This window comes from Peromyscus eremicus, chromosome 9 (genome assembly GCF_949786415.1).
Source record: "Peromyscus eremicus chromosome 9, PerEre_H2_v1, whole genome shotgun sequence".
NCBI lineage: Eukaryota > Metazoa > Chordata > Mammalia > Rodentia > Cricetidae > Peromyscus > Peromyscus eremicus.
The window spans coordinates 78237407-78254692 of record NC_081425.1 but is presented as its reverse complement, the minus strand read 5'-3'; the positions used below and the strand labels follow the sequence as shown (position 1 = coordinate 78254692).

The 17286-nt window shown below is 38.6% G+C and overlaps 1 protein-coding gene across 2 annotated transcripts in view; it reads right to left on the bottom strand.

Annotated features, from left to right (window-relative positions):
- The window catches only part of Adk (adenosine kinase), a 408688-nt gene that overhangs the window by 345169 nt on the left and 46233 nt on the right, over positions 1-17286 (bottom strand). For both annotated transcript variants that reach the window (XM_059273845.1, XM_059273846.1), the window contains exon 3: positions 7403-7456. In XM_059273845.1, coding sequence (XP_059129828.1) covers positions 7403-7456 — 54 coding nt within the window. The remainder of the gene's footprint in view (positions 1-7402; positions 7457-17286) is intronic.

Here is a 17286-nt window from a genome sequence, read left to right as displayed (position 1 = left end):
ATGGTATACACATAAATAGAGGAAAAATTAATATACATAAAAAAATCAAGAAAATCTTCTTTTAAAGGGATTTAATGAAGCTAAAAAGAAACTATGTACACTAAAATATAAATATACCAGGACTAGAGAGATGGCTCAGGGGTTAAGAGGACTGGTTGCTCTTCCAGAGGACCTGGGTTCAATTCCCAGCACCCACATGGCAGCTCACAACTGTCTGTAAGTAAGTACAGTTCCGTGGATCCAACACCCTCACATAGACATACATCCAGACAAAATATCAATGCACATAAAATAAATAAATCTTTAAAAAAAATTTAAGTATACATAAATGCATAAAAGTATGGTTGCAGGTTTGTGTACAAGGTAATATTCATAACACCTTTCTTGGTTTAGAAGTTTATGTAGCCCAGGCTGACCTGGAACACACAATCATCCTGCCTTGGGCTCCTGAGTACTGATAGCCTTTTGCACAGACTTCTACTCTTGGAAAAGCTGTCTCTCAAATAACACCTGGGTTTTGGATTGATGATTTGCCATTATTATCCCTATTTTCCCTTATTTAGTAATCTCTTTAGATATAGCCTCTTAGATTCCACCATTAAATTTATAAGAAAAGTTTGAATCATTTGTGGGATATGCTTAAGACTTAAAAGACCTCATTTGATGCTAGTCTGGGATCCAAAAAGAAGGTACTTGATGAAATCAGCAATTCTAACACAGGTTGAATATTTATCCCCAGAGTAGCAGCTTCATAAGAACCAACTAGTGGGGCTGGAGAGATGGCTCAGATGTTAAGAGCATCGGCTGCTTTTCCAGAGGTCCTGAGTTCAATTCCCAGCAACCATATGGTGGCTCACAACCATCTATAATGAGATCTGGTGCCTTCTTCTGGTGTGCAGGCATACATGCAGACATAACACTGTATACATAATAAATAAATCTTAAAAAAACAAAAACCAAAAAAAAAAAAAAAAAAAAAGAACCAACTAGTGCCCACTGGGTGGTGGTGATGGTGCACACCTCTGATCCAGCACTCGGGAGGCAGAGGCAGATAGATCTCTGTGAGTTCGAAGCCAGCCTGGTCTACAAAGCAAGTTCCAGGCCAGTCTGTTACACAGAGAAACCCTGTCTCCCACCACCCCCCAAAAAAAGAACCAACTAGTAGACACCCAAAGGAGCTTTTCAAAGACCAATTTAAAAAGCAATGTAGCAAAGTTCCCTTGCAAAGATTAAGACTACATAGAAAGACAATTTTAAAATATGATTCTGGGGCCTGCTAGGATGTAGCTCGGCGTTAAGAGTGCTTGCCTGTATCCATGAGGCCAAGTTTGGTCCCCACCACTGGAAACAAACGAACAAACAAAAAAATATACACGAATAAATGTCTCTTACATAAAGGAGACTGGTATCTTAGAGGTTAAATTTCCCGATGGAAACAAGCATAGAATCAAAAAGACTAAGAGAGAAGAAGTCTGACGTGGTCTAGAGGAAGGAGATCTAAGGCAAACAAAGATGCCAATGATGAGGGTCCTGAGTAAGATACTCAAGGTACTCAAGGAAACGAAAAACACAAAACAGGTTCAATATTATTTCACATAAAATAGACACAAAATGTAGAATATAACTCAAATTATGAGTCTGACATTTCATTAAGCATAAACATTTTTTGTATGAATCTGATATAAACCTTTGTATTTTTGCCTTACCTTAAAGGAATTTTAAGTGTCTTCAACTTGGAAGTCATGCATAGTGTGGAAGCCCAAATTACTCAGGGTCAGAGAATCGGAGCTTGCTTTACCCAGCAGGGCTGCATAAGGGGATGATTTGAACATGGGTGTGGTTATCAGGTGTTTGGAAGGGTCTACACTTGGCTGTACGGTGTGCTTTGATCTAGCAAGAGAGAGGTCTTTTGCCTCTCCCCTTTGCATTGTTATAAAAAGCCTTTTGAATACACAGAAAAGGCCGTTGGGTATTGACTCAGGTCCTCCCAAAGCTATCCTGTGTTTCTGTCTTTCTCCTCTTTGCTATCTTTTTACCTAATATTTCTTATCCCTCTCTCCTCCTCATAGTAACCCTGGAAAAAGTGGGAAGTGACCTCCCACAGCATATACAATACTTGGTTGATTTTCTGCAACCCCCTTAGTATTGGTTCTAAAATCACAAATTGGTTCTGTGATACTAATTTAGGTAGCAAGATGTTGTGTTGATTCTTATCAGTTACTAAATCTAATATTAACCTTTTAAAATTACTGTGTAAGGGTATGGAGAGTTAATTTAGCAGATAAGAGCACTTGATGTTTTTGCAAAGGATTAGAGTTTGGTTCGCAGCACCCACATGGCAGCTCATAACCATCTGTAAATCTAGGTCCAGGGAACCTGAGAACCGCTTCTAGCCTCCACAGGGAACATGCACACATATGGTATACATACATATAAATGCTAGCAAAACACTCATACACACAAAATAAAATAATCTTTAAAAATAAATAAAATTACTGTATGTTTAAAGAGCTTTTTGATGTAACCAAAAAACAAACAAAGCATTTTTAATAGGAATCAGGAGACCAGTTTCTGGCTTAGCATTGTCATTAAATGGACATATTAACCTACAACAGATCACTTTATTAATATGACTCTCACCAAATTCATGACAAAATGGGGTATTAGACTTTACCTTAGTATCTGTCTTAAAGAGTCAATCAAATAAATAACTTAGATTTATTTAGTTTATTTATTTATTTATTTATTTATTTATTTATTTATTTATTAAGAGATATTTGATATTTCCTCCTGCTTTGTAGAGTATAGCAAAGTGGAGAAAAAAAATCAGCTATCAAGTTTAATTTCTATAAAGTAGTATGGATAAGCTTTCAGTAATAACTTTACCAACTATTAACTTTTCTTACATGAATCTTCAGGATCACATCTCAATACACTATTCATATTCAAAGCAATATAAAATTTACATATTTATAAAACAAATACATTTGTGTAAAAAAAATGGTTCTTTCTTCTACATTGCAGATCTGTCCAAAAATAAGAAAATAAACTATTCTTAAGTCTCTATTTACAAATGAAGTTAGTATCTTTCATTTTTTTAATAACTTTGCTGAAACATGATAGATATACAAAAACTATACAGTATCTTTGAATGGTGCCTAGTACAATGATATGGCATGGATATAAAATGCAACTCCCCAGCCCCTGGCATTTGTTGAAGGCTTGGTCCTTAATGCAATATTCAAAAATAAGACTTTCAGATCAAGAATGAATCACAGGAGCTCTGTCTTAATCCATGGACTACCTTACTGATAGATTAAGAATTTAAAGGCATTATTGAGGTGATAAAAATAGGAAGATGTGGGGACTCGTTGGAGGTGGTGTGCCTGTAAAATGAATATCTCATTCCTGGCAACTGTCCTTTCTCACTCTCTCCTTTCCTCTCTCTCTGACCTCTCTCCCTCCTTCATACCTCCACCTCCCTCTGAATCTCTGTCTTTGTCTCTCTTGCTGGCTTCCAGAGCAGCTTTACTCTAGCACACCTTTATACTATGTTCTGTCTTGCCACACTCCCACAGGGATGAAGCCAAGCCACCTTGGACTGAAGTCTGAGTCTGTGAGCCAAAATGGACCACTCTCCCTTTAGACTGTTTCTTGGGTGTACTTTTTCATAGATGTGTTATGCTCATACACAGTAACTGGCACAAGCAAGGAAAAAAAACTATTGAACAAATGTGACACTTTTCTTATTTTAAGCTATTCCATTTATAAAACTAAGATTGCAATGAAGTAAAAAAAAAATCCATAGAAAACTAATAACCAATTTCATTATGGAATTATTCACAGAGCCAAGCATGAAGCCCATAGTTTTGGATTAATCACATCACAACTCTACCCGTTCTACTTCCCTAACTTAAAATCATCCCCTAGAGCAGAGTATTTGGTGTGTAGAAACAAGGAAAATCATTCTGCTTAGAGAAACAAATATCACTGCTGACTAATACCTTCCATGTGACAAGTGGGTTTTTCAGGAAGAGGTTGGGGAGAGTGTCCATGAAGTATGAGTGACTGTTTATGAAATGTGATTCATCAGATTTTGGGAACTAAGACAATTTTTAATAGAAAATAGTTATTTCTCATAAAGCAACACCAACTATCAGTATATATTTTTAATAAAAACAGTGATTCCACATAAAGCAATACCGAATATCAGTTACTGATAGCTTATTTGTATACATTGAATCAGGGTACAGTGTAGGTAAGTGAGTAATGTGAAAGTATCCAGTTTTTTTTTAATAATATCATAATGAGTTGATTATTTTGAATATAAGAATCAATAATAGAGGAAGGCGGTATGGTACATACCTTTAATCCCAGCATTCGGGAGGCAGAGACAGGCGAATCTCTGTGAGTTCGAGGCCAGCCTGGGCTACAGAGCAAGTTCCAGGACAGGCTCCAAAGCTACACAGAGAAACCCTGTCTTGAAAAGCAAAAACAAAATAAAACAAAAACAAGAACTAATAATAGTGTTTTATAAGATAATATATGCATCATTGATTAGAAAATTACATTTTGGTATTTTTTTCGTGTATGTACATACATGTACGTGTGTACATATGTGCTTTATATGTGTGTTAGGTGCAAGTGTATGTATACCACAGCAAATATGTGGTGGTCAGAGGACAACCTCGGGTGTTGGTTGTCATGACCCATCTTGTTTTAAGCAGAGTCGCTCTGTGGTTTGCCACTGAGCACAACAATCTGGCTGTCCCACAAGCTTTGGGGAATTCCATCTCCACCTCATGTCTCACCACCAGAGCACTGGACTACAGAGACACAATGTACTTATGTTCCATGTGATCTAGGGATTCACACTTGCCTGGCAAGCTCTCTACTCACTGGGCTGTCTTCTCAGCCATAAAATTTGCTTTATATCTATATTGTAAATTTTTTAAAGCACTAGTCTTAAGCACAAAGAGATTTGGGCTATTCTTTTTAACAGATATAAAAAATTTGTTCATATTTATAGGGCATAGTAAAGTTCAACAATTCAACACATGCACACAATGTGTCATCATCAAATGAGGGTGGTTAGCATTTCTACCTTCTCAGTGAGAATTCTAGCTATTTGAATTTTGAAGACAAAACTGAGATTATTTATAAACATCTTTCATGAAGAGCTGAAGATGAATTTTAATTCAAGATTCTATTCATATTCAATTGGAAGTTTTTGTTAGGACAGAGGTCAAAGAAACTACATGACAGAAAACAGAAAAAGTCACCCAACTGCCAATACTAACCAATAAAGAACAGATAAACTATTCAGATAAAAATACCATACTGTCCAGGATAGCCAGGGATACACAAAGAAACCCTGTCTTAAAAAAAAAAAAAAAAAAGCCATACTAATCAGCAATAAAAAGGGAATTAAATGGCACATGCAACAATAATGATGATCTACCTCAACAACAAACTGAATAGCCAAGCATAGTAGTGCATGGTTATCATGCTCCCACTCAAGGAGCAGAGGCAGGGGGATCGCTGTGAGTTTAGAGCCAGCATGGTAGTATGCAAAGAGAGTTCCAAGCCAGCCAGGGCTACACAGTGAAAGTCTATGCCAAAAGAGGGGGGAAGAAGAAAAAGGTGGCTTTATTAAATAAAAAAAAGTCACACCTATGATTTCCCTTAGTCAAAATTCTAGCATAAGAAATTTAGAAGAACAAAAGCAAAAAACAAAACCCAAAAACCAAAAAAAAAAAAAAAAACAAAAAAAAAAAAAAAAAAAAAACCAAGAAACTCTTAACTATTAAGCCCAGTAATTTAAGGGGAAGTCTTCTGATATCTGAAACTTACTTTGAAATAAATCAACCAAACAATAAATAAATAAAAAAACAAATTAATGAATGGATTGAAGACAAAACATGAAAGTGATGAGTATAACCAAACATAAATCCAGAGGTTGAATATGTGGGTGAATGTACAGTGTATGTTTAATTCTTCTAGCGCTACATTTTTATGTATCCGGTAAAATTAAATGTCAGAAATTATTTTTCATAATAAATTGCAAAAAAAAATCATTAGTCAAGTTCTTAACATGGAGGTGAACTGCACATTGGACAGCTAACAAAGAAACATTAAAACAAACCGAAGAGCAGACAATTCAAATGTTACATAACAAACAAGACATAGTGCCTATGTGCTGTGTATACAGATGGAGACTCAGTTAAGTAAATCAAGAGAGACCTGAGTTAGACATGAAGATAAAATGGCTATAGGGTATTGAGGCTCTCTTCCGTAACCCATAATCCCAGCACCTGCCTGGCAGAGGGTTGCTCTGAGTTCAAAAGTAGCCAGGGCACATAGTGATACTTTGTCATCCAGAGCTACAAAGTGAGAATTTTATAATTAATTAATTAAATGTCTTCAACATTAAAATGTATCTAATATACTAAGAAAATTTCCAAGGAACTTTGGAAAATCAATATAATTATAAATGGGATACAGACTTAATTGATATGCAGAGTAAGTAATATGGTGTGACCTAAGGATATAATTAGAATTAAAGTCCTCCAAGTCTTCCTTTTACAGTACTGATGCTGCCTGTTTATATAATATTCCACATTACCAGCATTTTCTTTACTGAATAATGGGGAAAATAGACTAAAACAAAATAGAACCATATAAAAAGTTTAAAGCTTCCCTCTTTAGACAATCCTGTTCAAAAGACTGACATAAGTTTCAAATTTTCCAAACCGATCATTTGTAACTAAAATACTGACAGTCCTTGTCAGATGGCAATCTTTAAAATACCACCTTCCAGTAGAAAAATGTCAAAGAAAATATCCCAGCATCCCATGGTAAGTAGTCCTCAAAAGTAAAAAAAAAAAAAAAAAAAAAAAAAAAATAGAAGTCTAAAAGATAGATGTACATTAAAAAAAAAATTTCAGGCTTCATGTTTGAAATACTTTATTCTAAACAACAGGCAGGTATTTGCTTTTGTATAAAACTATAAAAGAAATAGAATCATGTATATTCATCTTTAGCAAGTGCTAGCAAAAGCACCAGAATAAAACTACAAAATTAACTATGAATTCCGTGTTTTATCCAGGGAAAGAAAAAGAAATGATGTGTTTCCAAATGTAACGATAATCTGGAAAATCAAATACAATGTGACATATTTCAATGAGTATCACAAACAATTACCCTGGGGTGCATTAATATATATGGGATGATATAGCACAAATTATACAGTGCAAATTACTCTAATCCCACTAAGATTACAGCCATAGTATATGTGTGTGTGTGTGTGTGTGTGTGTACGTATGCAATCTTTAAATCAAGCGGCTTACACACACCTACTTCATAGAGTGAATGATGTGCAACTGAGGTCTAATGAACTTACAATTCCTTGTGCTTGTCTTCAGCCAAGATCTGGTCATTTGGTTTCAGAGAATACCTGCAACACACAACAACACACTGGTCAGACAAACATACAAACACACTTGCCTCAAGACTCATTTGACTGCATGTTCTCCGATCAAACTGGAGGGCACAATCTGTTGAGTTCTATCAAATGAACACTATGACACTGGTGTATGTCTCTGACTCGACTGACAAACATCAGGAATATCCAAGCAGCTGGCTCTTCACTGTTACTAGTCACTTCCTCGGACACCACCCCAGGCGTGAAGGCATCAATGTGACCATGGACTGAAACACAAGGTACCTTTAGTATTCTCTGCAGTGAATCACATGTAACAGCACTCTCTTCTGCAGTTTCAAATTTAACTACTAACTCCAGTGTTAAGGATTTTAAAAGTTGACAGAACATCGTGATTATTCATTAACTACACAGTAAACATTTACCATGTACCAAGCTATGTACTAAAAAAGAATAGCATACGTTTTCATATCCACCCCCACTCCCCTCCAAACACACATATGCACATACATGCTAAGCAAGGGCCCGCTTTTTCCCCTTTCACAATGAGAAAGTGTCTTAGTGTCTCACTAAGCAGCCCAGGCTCGCTTTAAACCTACTGTGTAGCCTAGGTAGACGTTGATCTTGTAGCCCTCTTGTCTCAGCCTCCCAAGAAACCAGGATTATGAGCCTTCACCACCAGGCCCAGCTGAAGGTTTTGGTTGCTAGTAGATGTGAGTGGGGAGTTGGCATATGGGCACATGTGCACGAGTGGACATGCCTGTACACACATATTAAGTGCCCGGGAGGGTGCCAGCTGTCCTCCTCTATTTCTCTCTATCCTATTCCTTTGAGGCACAGACTATCCCTGAACCTGGAGCTGGCGTTTTTCGGCTAGACTGGCAGGCAGCAAGCAAGCCCCAGAGATCCCCCTCTCTCCGGTCCCCACAAGGCTGGCTTTATAAGTGGTCATGAGACTAGAGTCAGCTTGTTATATATGGGTACAGTGATCAAAACACCAGGTCCTCATGTATGCACAGCAAGCACCCCACCACTGAGCGGAAATTTCAGCTCACCTATTCAGTAGCTTGCTGACCACAGACAGGAACCTCACTCCTTTATCTCAGTTTTTCTATCTACAAAATATAGGTTGCTATAAATGTTATAACAGGCATCTTCAATTTGTACTGCTGAAGATAAAAAGACTTTTCTTTTGAGGTTGTCACAGAAACAGACAACAAACCACTTCCAGGTCATCAACTCCACTATTCAAGCCTGTTATGTTTTCTCTATCTCCATAACAAGGAACAGAGGTCTATGTAGAAAAGTAATGTTGATTTCCTTTTTTTTTTTTTTCCTTTCTGTGGGAGACTAGCTCCCACTTTTTTATGACAGGGAACTCTTGAGGAGAGAGGGATAAGAGCATTAGGTGGAAATACTGAGGTAGAAGGATAGAGGGGAGAGAAACAGAAACACAGGATAGCCTTGGGAGGGCCTGGATCATTATCCACTGGCCCCTCCTGGCTCTTCTAAAGGGCTATTTATAGGAATGCCAAGGGGTGGAGCAAATGACCTCCCCCAGCTCAGTCAAGTGTAGACCCTTTCAATCACTTTGTAACCATGCACGTGGTCAAGAAATCCTCTAATGCAGCCCTGCTGGGTAAAGCAGGCTCAGATCTCACTAGGAAACCTTTGTGGGCTCCCACAGCTTTCTCTTTCACAAGTGCTATTATTCACTGGACCTGTTTGTTCTGAATGGACGTGTATTGTATTGCCTGGGATTAAAAAAACAACTCTGAGATTCTAAACAAAGAACAGTCCATAATATTTAGTCCATAAAGAATTCCTGCCTGGCAGTGGTGGCGCACGCCTTTAATCCCAGCACTTGGGAGACAGAGGCAAGCAGATCTCTGTGAGTTCCAAGCCAGCCTGGTCTACAGAGCTAGTTCCACGACAGCCAAGCCTACAGGGAAAAATTCTGTTGGGGGATGGGTGGGGAGAGGTGAGGGGAGGAGGGATTTTTTAAAGCATGACAAACGAGCAGCTGGAGAGATGGCTTAGGGGTTAAGAGAGCTGGCTGTTCTTCCAGGGTTCAATTCCCAGTAATCAAATGATGGACCACAGCCATCTATAATGGGATCTGATGCCCTCTTCTGGAGTGCAGGTGTACAAGCAGATAGAGCACTCATACATAAAATACATTTTAAAAAAATTTAATGCACTACAAACTAACTATAGATCCTTCTGTTACATTATTTCTGTAAAGAATAAAGTTATGTTAGAAATGAGGAACTTGGCCGGATGGTGGTGGCACATGCCTTTAATCCCAGCACTCAGGAGGCACAGCCACGACTGTGAGTCTGTGAGTCCAGGCCAGCCTGGTATACAGAGCAGGATCCAGGACAGGCATCAAAACTACACAGAGAAACCCTGTCCCAAAAAACCAAAAAAAAAAAAAAAGAGGAACTTTGGCTATAATGTTCTATTTTTAGATACCTCCGACAGTAGAAAAGAAATTGACAATTTTCATCTAAAAAGTTTATATCTGTGCTGTGTTTAATAAATAATGTATTACTTTTCAGGGAAAGTCCTATTAAACAAAGTTCAGAGAGTTTCAAAATATAAACCATATAGACTTATTTGTCCCTGGCAACAAACTTCAAACCAGGCTCCTGGCTCTCTCTTCTGTCAACAAGGATTAAGTATCAGAAGACAAGCCCTAAGGGTTGTCTTAGTGACTTCCTGACAAAAGAAACCTAAGAGAGAAAAGGTGTGTTCGGGCTCACATTTGAGGGTATCACTTAGCCTGTCGGGGAAGTCCTGGTGGCAGAGCTAGAGGCTGTTGGCCACATTGTCACCACAGTTAGCAAGCAGGAAACTAGGATTACTAGCACTCAGCTCACTGTCTCACTTTTTTCAGTCTAGGACCGAATCCCATGGAATGGTGTCCGCCACAGTTAAGGTGAGTCTTCCCATCCCAATCAACCTAATCGAGAGAATCTCTCGTGTGTGTGTGTGTGTGTGTGTGTGTGTGTGTGTGTGTGTGTGTGTCCAGGGGCTGTCTCCTAAGTAATTCTAAATTCCGCCAGGCTGATAATTAGTATTAACTGTCACAGGGACAGGAGGGAGCACTTGCCTACAATGACAGAGACACCAGAAGCTCTAATCCCAGTTACTCATGAGGCTGAAAGAGAAGGACGCTTGAAGTGAAGGGTTTAAAACAGCCCTGGCAACATGGTGAGACTCTTAACTCAGGAGAAAAGGGAAGAGAGAGAGAGAATGAGGGGAAGGAGGAGATGGGGGGAGGGGAGAGAGATGAAGCAAGGGAAGTCATTACAGGAGCATGTATATCATCACATTTATTTTAATTGAGAAATAATGTCTGCCTGGAGAGTGGCTGATTGTTTAGGAATGCTTGTTGCTCTGTCCTGAAGGCCTGAGTTTGGCTCCCAGCAACCACGTTGGGCAGCTCACAAATACAGTTACTCCAGTGCCAAGGGATCCAGTGCCACCTTCTACTCGCCTCTTCAGGCATTTCCACACACATCTGCACACGCAGTCAGATGCGCACAGACATATAAACAATAAAAACGAAGTCAGACTCTTTCTATTGTAAGAGCAAATCTGCTAAGTCTGACACAGAAATCCAGCTTTGCCAGAGAGGTTGGAAATCAAACGTCCTCCTTAAAATGGGTATTTTTTAATAAATGTTTATTCATAATTGTTTATAACAATTCATCCAGAAAAACCATTTAACATAGCTATACTGAAATTAACAACATCAACTCTTCCTCAACCCTCTGTGAAATGTTCAGGCAAACGTGATGCCTCTGAGAAAAAGACCAATAATGGGTATAATCCAGCTACTTAGGAACCCCTTTTCAGAGAGTGTCAGTTACTTTCCTCACTGCTGCGACAAAAATACCTGTCCAAAACAACCTTCAGAAGGAAGGCTTTACTTGACTCACAATTTGAGGAAGTCCATAGTGTTGAGGATAGCATGGCCGTAGGAATGTGAGGCTGCTGGTCACATTGCATCCACAGACAGGAAGCAGAGAGTGGCAAATGCTTATGCCCAGCTAGCTTTCTCCTTTTTATGTGGTACAGGTCCTCAGACCATGGAATGCTACCACATTCAAGATGGGACATCTCGCCTCAATTAACCTAATTTAGCTAATCCCTCATAACCCAGATGAATACAAGCGATCACACCTAACTTGCATGAAGTCCTAGGTTTGATGCCCAGCATTGGGGGATGGGGAGGAGAAGGCAAGAGCCTTAAGAGCTTTTCCAAGTATACCTCCCCGAATGCCATGTCTCTATGACAGTAATCAGCTAGCCTGGTGGTTTCTGAGTTTTGCTTTCAGTAATACTGAAGAGCTTAATCAAATAATCAGCTGGTGTGTGATTTTTATGATAGTGTTTAAATAACAACACTGTTGAAAATTCTATTACAATCCAATAAACAATGGGAACAGACTGCTCGGGCAGGACAAGTGCACAGGGAAAGAAGTCAAGTCTGCACACCTGTAATCTTAGCACTAAGGAGGCAGAAGCAGGTCTAAGTGTGCAAACTTAGCAAAACTGTCTCAGAAAAAGTTCTGAAGGGGAGGTTAAGAACACTTGCCTAGAGTTGGCAAAACCCTGGGCTCAGCCCCAGTACCACACATACACACAGCAATCCCGAACACTACTTCATTGCAGCAATGAGTATTATTTAATCCACAAAAGATTAAACCAACTGAATCAAAGTTTTAGAAATAGTTTCACCACCTCACTTAAAAGATTTATTTCTGGTCATTTTATTTAATTATTTATACTTTACTACATTTGTATAGCTTTACTACATGAGGACTATAATGTAATGACTAGGTGATTCTTTAGAATTAAATTTACATATATATTTTTATTGCAGAAACAGGGTGATCAATATTTATGAAACATGTTAATACATAAAATGAATTACATAAGGATAAAATCTAAGGAGGAAAAGCACAGCACAATTTAATAGGCAAAGGAATACAAAGCTTTAAGAAGGAAAAAGTTTGTGTATTTTTGTAAATGATTATTGGTATATAAAATCACTGGTAATTAGGACTCACTAAAAAAAGTGATCCATCAGTTTTATTTGGTTATAAAATCATAAATATTAATATGTATAAAAGCATCTGTTTATTAAATCTCGTTTATGGACTATAAACATTGAAAAATCTTAAGTGGCAAGTCATGTGACACATCATACAAGAGGCATTTAGTCAATGCTACTTTCCTTCTTTGTCCAGCTGAATAAGAGAGAAATAACAAACTCATTTCTTGCCTTTTAGGACCGCACAATTCAGCAAGCAAACAAAATTTAAGGAGTATGGCAGAGAACAGCGGCAGTGGCATGAAAGGAAATACGGTTTCCTCCATCTAAGAATGGAAAAAAGGCAGTTTTATCTGTTCCTCTACTGTCTCTTCCTTCCGCTTCTCATCTCCGCTTTGCTCCTTCCTCACAAACAGCCTGAACCTGAAAGGATCCAAAAGGGACTGGAAGAAAAAACCCACACTAGACAAGCAGCAGGCAGAAGACAGCCTGACTTTGATGAAACCGCTCAAAGGTAAAGCTTGGCCTCCTGAGTCACACGGGTCCTCACCAGTGGACGGGGAATACTGCTCTTGGCAGTTGTCATCCCATCTCAAGCTTTACAGCAAGCAGTACCTCTCCCATGTTCCTTTCTCCGACCTGTCTCCACCTGTTCCTAACTAGGTAATATCTCTAGCAAATCTTAAAACTTTCTCTTCCCTCATCTTGCCTGACTTTGCTTAATTTTATCTTTCTTCACTTACTTGACACTTCCACACTGCTTCCTAGGAGGCTGTCTAATAACGTGTTCTGTCTGTAGTTTATATAAAAACGCAAGACTCAAAAATGTCCTCAATTCTGACACCAACTCCAAACTTGGAAGGTTCCTAAAGCCATGTTTAGGCTCAATAATTTACTAGAAGCACTCATGAAATTCACTGAAAGCTATCATGTTCAAATTCTGAAATAAAATAGAAGGCTAGAGGTTAAAATAAGCCACAAGAGAAAATATATAGGACAGGTCTGAGAGAATTCCAAATCTGAAACTTCCACTGTCTCCTCCCCATGGAGTTGGGATATTTTACTCTCACGATCCACACGTAACAATGTGGCATGGTGGGTGTTGAGGAGTTTCGGAGTGTAGAGGCTTTATTGAGGCATCTTTTACATGGCATGATGCTCTGTTCATGTAACTGAACTCAAGTCACCTGGACAGTAAGAAGGCCCTAAGCCTCCACACTAAATGACACTAACGGGTGTGGCCTGTCCCTTCACTAAAGAAACGCACGCGCGCGCGCGCGCGCACGCGCGCGCACACACACACACACACACACACACACACACATCTGTCAAGTAAATGATGTAAATGACTACCCAGAGGGAAGAAGGCAGATCTCAGTTGGGTCAGGCCAAACAGCTTACTCCTCCTCTGTCTATGTGCATGTCTACTTACTTACAAATGTCTAGCAATACACTGGTGCCTATCCATCTGTATTTGTGAGCTATATTTTTCTCTGAAATACCAACTTCACCCAGTTGTATTATACCCAAGATCAAAATAATTATTATTCCTGCTGCCCAAAAGAATATTCTAACTTTTAAGACTAGAGTACTCTTTGGTTTACGAATCACAGAGGAAATCTTAGAAGAGTAGTGACTTGCTTGCCTAGGCAAATTAGAGACATTTCAAAGCTCAAACTCAAAATTCTTTTTTCTGTTGTTTTTGGTTTTGGTTTTGGTTTTCGAGACAGGGTTTTTCTGTGTAGTTTTGGTGCCTGTCTTGAATCTCCCTCTGTAGACCAGGCTGGCCTTGAACTCACAGAGATCCGCCTGGCTCTGCCTCATGAGTGCTGGGATTAAAGGCATGCACCACCACTGCCCAGCTCAAATATCTTACAGTCATTTACAAACAGGAAAAAACTTCACAAAATATGTTTGAATAGACATAAAAAAAAGAGTATACACCTGTAACTACGATTTTACAACCTAAAATCACTCTCTTAAATTCATTTTGAAAGTAAACAAAGTATAAATTATAAATATGAATAAAAGGTAGAGATGTTACCAAGACTATAAACTGTATTTAGTCTCTGAATATTCCGTTTCATTGTTGTTTGTTGGGACGTTAGCCCCTTAGACTGGTGCTACAACCCATGCTACATGTGGTCTACCACTGAACCACACCCCAAAACCCTCAGTGTTCTGGAGGGTGGTGGTGGTTTCAGTAGTCCTGCTGTATAACTCAGGCTGACCTGGAACTTGCTGCGTACTCATTTTGCCTTTGCCTCCCAAGTGCTGATTTATAGGCTATGTGCCACACCTAATTTCCCTCAGTTTTCTTTATTATTCATTTATGTATGTATGTGTATACATACAGAGGGTGTGTGTGTGTGTGTGTATACAGGTGTAAACATGCTATGCACACACAAGGGCTGGAATCAGAGGACAACTTATGAGATTCAGTTTTCTTTCTAGGGTAGATTTCTGGGCTCAAACTCAGGCTGTAAGGCCTACAGCCCAAGAACTTTTCCATCTGAGCCATCTCCCCTGCCTAGCCCTCAGTGTTTCAAATGAATAAACCTGAAAGGAGAAATCCACATGAGTAGAATCCATAACTCAGCTTCCCACCATGTTTTTCCAAGAATGACTCAAAGCACAACTTGTTCTCTGTATGTTGCCAAACAAAATGATTTAGAAAAGTATCTTGTCAGGTGTGGTGGAACACACCTTAAATCTCAACACTAGGGAGTCAGAGGCAGGCAGATCTCTGTGAGGTGTAAGGCCACCCTGGTTTACATAGGGAGACTCTGTCTCAAAAATTAAAAAAGAAAAACAAACAAACAAAAAACCCACAAAGGAATCTCTAAACATTTTTGAGATTGAAACACAAATACACTCCGTAAAACCAGACACAACAAAATGGTACATTAGTATTTCTCAACACTTTTCCCCTACTTTAACTTATCAAAAAGAAAATGGGATGTATATCAACAAGCAGAGGGTGAGAAAATGAGGCTTAGGGAAAGACCCTCTTATCTTGCCTCTAAAACACATGAAGAAAACCGTCTATCTGAGAATAAAAGTAAAAAATCTGAATTAGGCTTGATTCTTATAGTAGCTAATTTTTGTTTTTGTTTTTGTTTTTCAAGACAGGGTTTCTCTGTGCAGTTTTGGTGCCTGTCCTGGATCTCACTTTGTAGACCAGGCTGGCCTCGAACTCACAGAGCTCCACCTGGCTCTGCCTCCAGAATGCTGAGATTAAAGGCGTGCGCCACCGCCACCCGGCCTACAGTAGCTAATTTTTAAACTGAGCAAAGTTACTTAATTTCTCTAAAACTATCCATGTCATATGGTTGCTACCCAATTCAAAAAGTACCCATCGTATATAATAAATATACAGCCCTCCACTTTGTGGAAGGCTTCCACCTCTGCAAAAACAGTAATTCAGATAGCTCAAGGGGAGGCAGTTTAAAGTGTATATCACTTTTATAAATCTCTTTAAAGACTGGAACACCATTTTTGTTTACACATGTTCTTTCTCTGATAACTAGTATGGCATAAAAATTAAGACCTGAAAGGGTGAAGTCCAAAGAGCCCACGTGAGGTGCCATGTCCATTCTCATGCTGATGATGACAAAATACAACTGTGTGTACAACAGAACAATTTAAACACTTCTATAAACAATAAGATTACACCAAAGAACTGTACAAGTAAAATTTCTTTTAAAACAAACAAACAAAAATCCCAAACAATAAAGCTAATAAATTTCTTTAAAAACAACAGCAATGATACTTTGTTGGAAACATGTAGTTCCAACAAAGCCCAGGTATCTGCAGACAATCACGTAGACAGACAGTATGGGCATATGGGTACAGCATGGTATTAAACAGTAACCAGTCAGGATTGATGAAATAGTTTTTTAACTTCTCCTTAGCAAAACAGATATGAAATAAAACTAAATCAGAGACTCTGAAAGAAAGGTGTTCAATTAGATTTTAAGACTGAGTATATAAAACAGAAATATAGTCTTCATTCATGATCTTACCTCTTTCATTTTGTTTTTAAACAGTTACTCAGTTATTTTTCACTGCTGGGCTCTTGGCCACACTGACAAACGAGCCCATTCTCTAGGACACCTCCCTTTTCTTTTCTAACATGGTCTGTTCTAGCTTCTCTTCTCACCACTCTACTGTGACTTACCTAGCTGAGGTCACCATTGGCAATCTATTATTAAATACAAAGAACTCTGTTAGACCTTATTTCACTATACATCTCTGACGGGTCTGATATAAATGTCAAGCTCTTGTCATGAACTCACACACTTGAGATTTCGTTCCCATCTCCTGCTAATAAGCTCAGTTTTTCTCCTGAGTCTACTTTCTATAATTACTTTTAGTGGGTCTTGTTTTTAGAGGACATTCACTTACATTTTTGAAGGTGGATTTGGAAAACAAAAACATGACAGAACACTTCACAAGCCAAATTATACAATAAAATAGGCAATAATGGCACAGGTATCTGCAGCAAAAGCAATCCACGTATACTAACAATGACAGCAAAGTTATAGCAGTGAGCAGATAAACGACATTCATAAGTAAATAGGCCAAAAGAAAAACTTTTAACTAAGGCTAATAATTGTATAGACTCAGCTCATTGTAACTCCAGTAATATGAACTACTATGAAAGACAGTCTAAGACTGATGAGATAATCAAAATCTCCGAGGGGAAAGCGGGTAGACACAAGACAGCTCAGCAGATAAAGACACTTGCCACCAAGTCTGTGGACCCAAGTTCAATGCC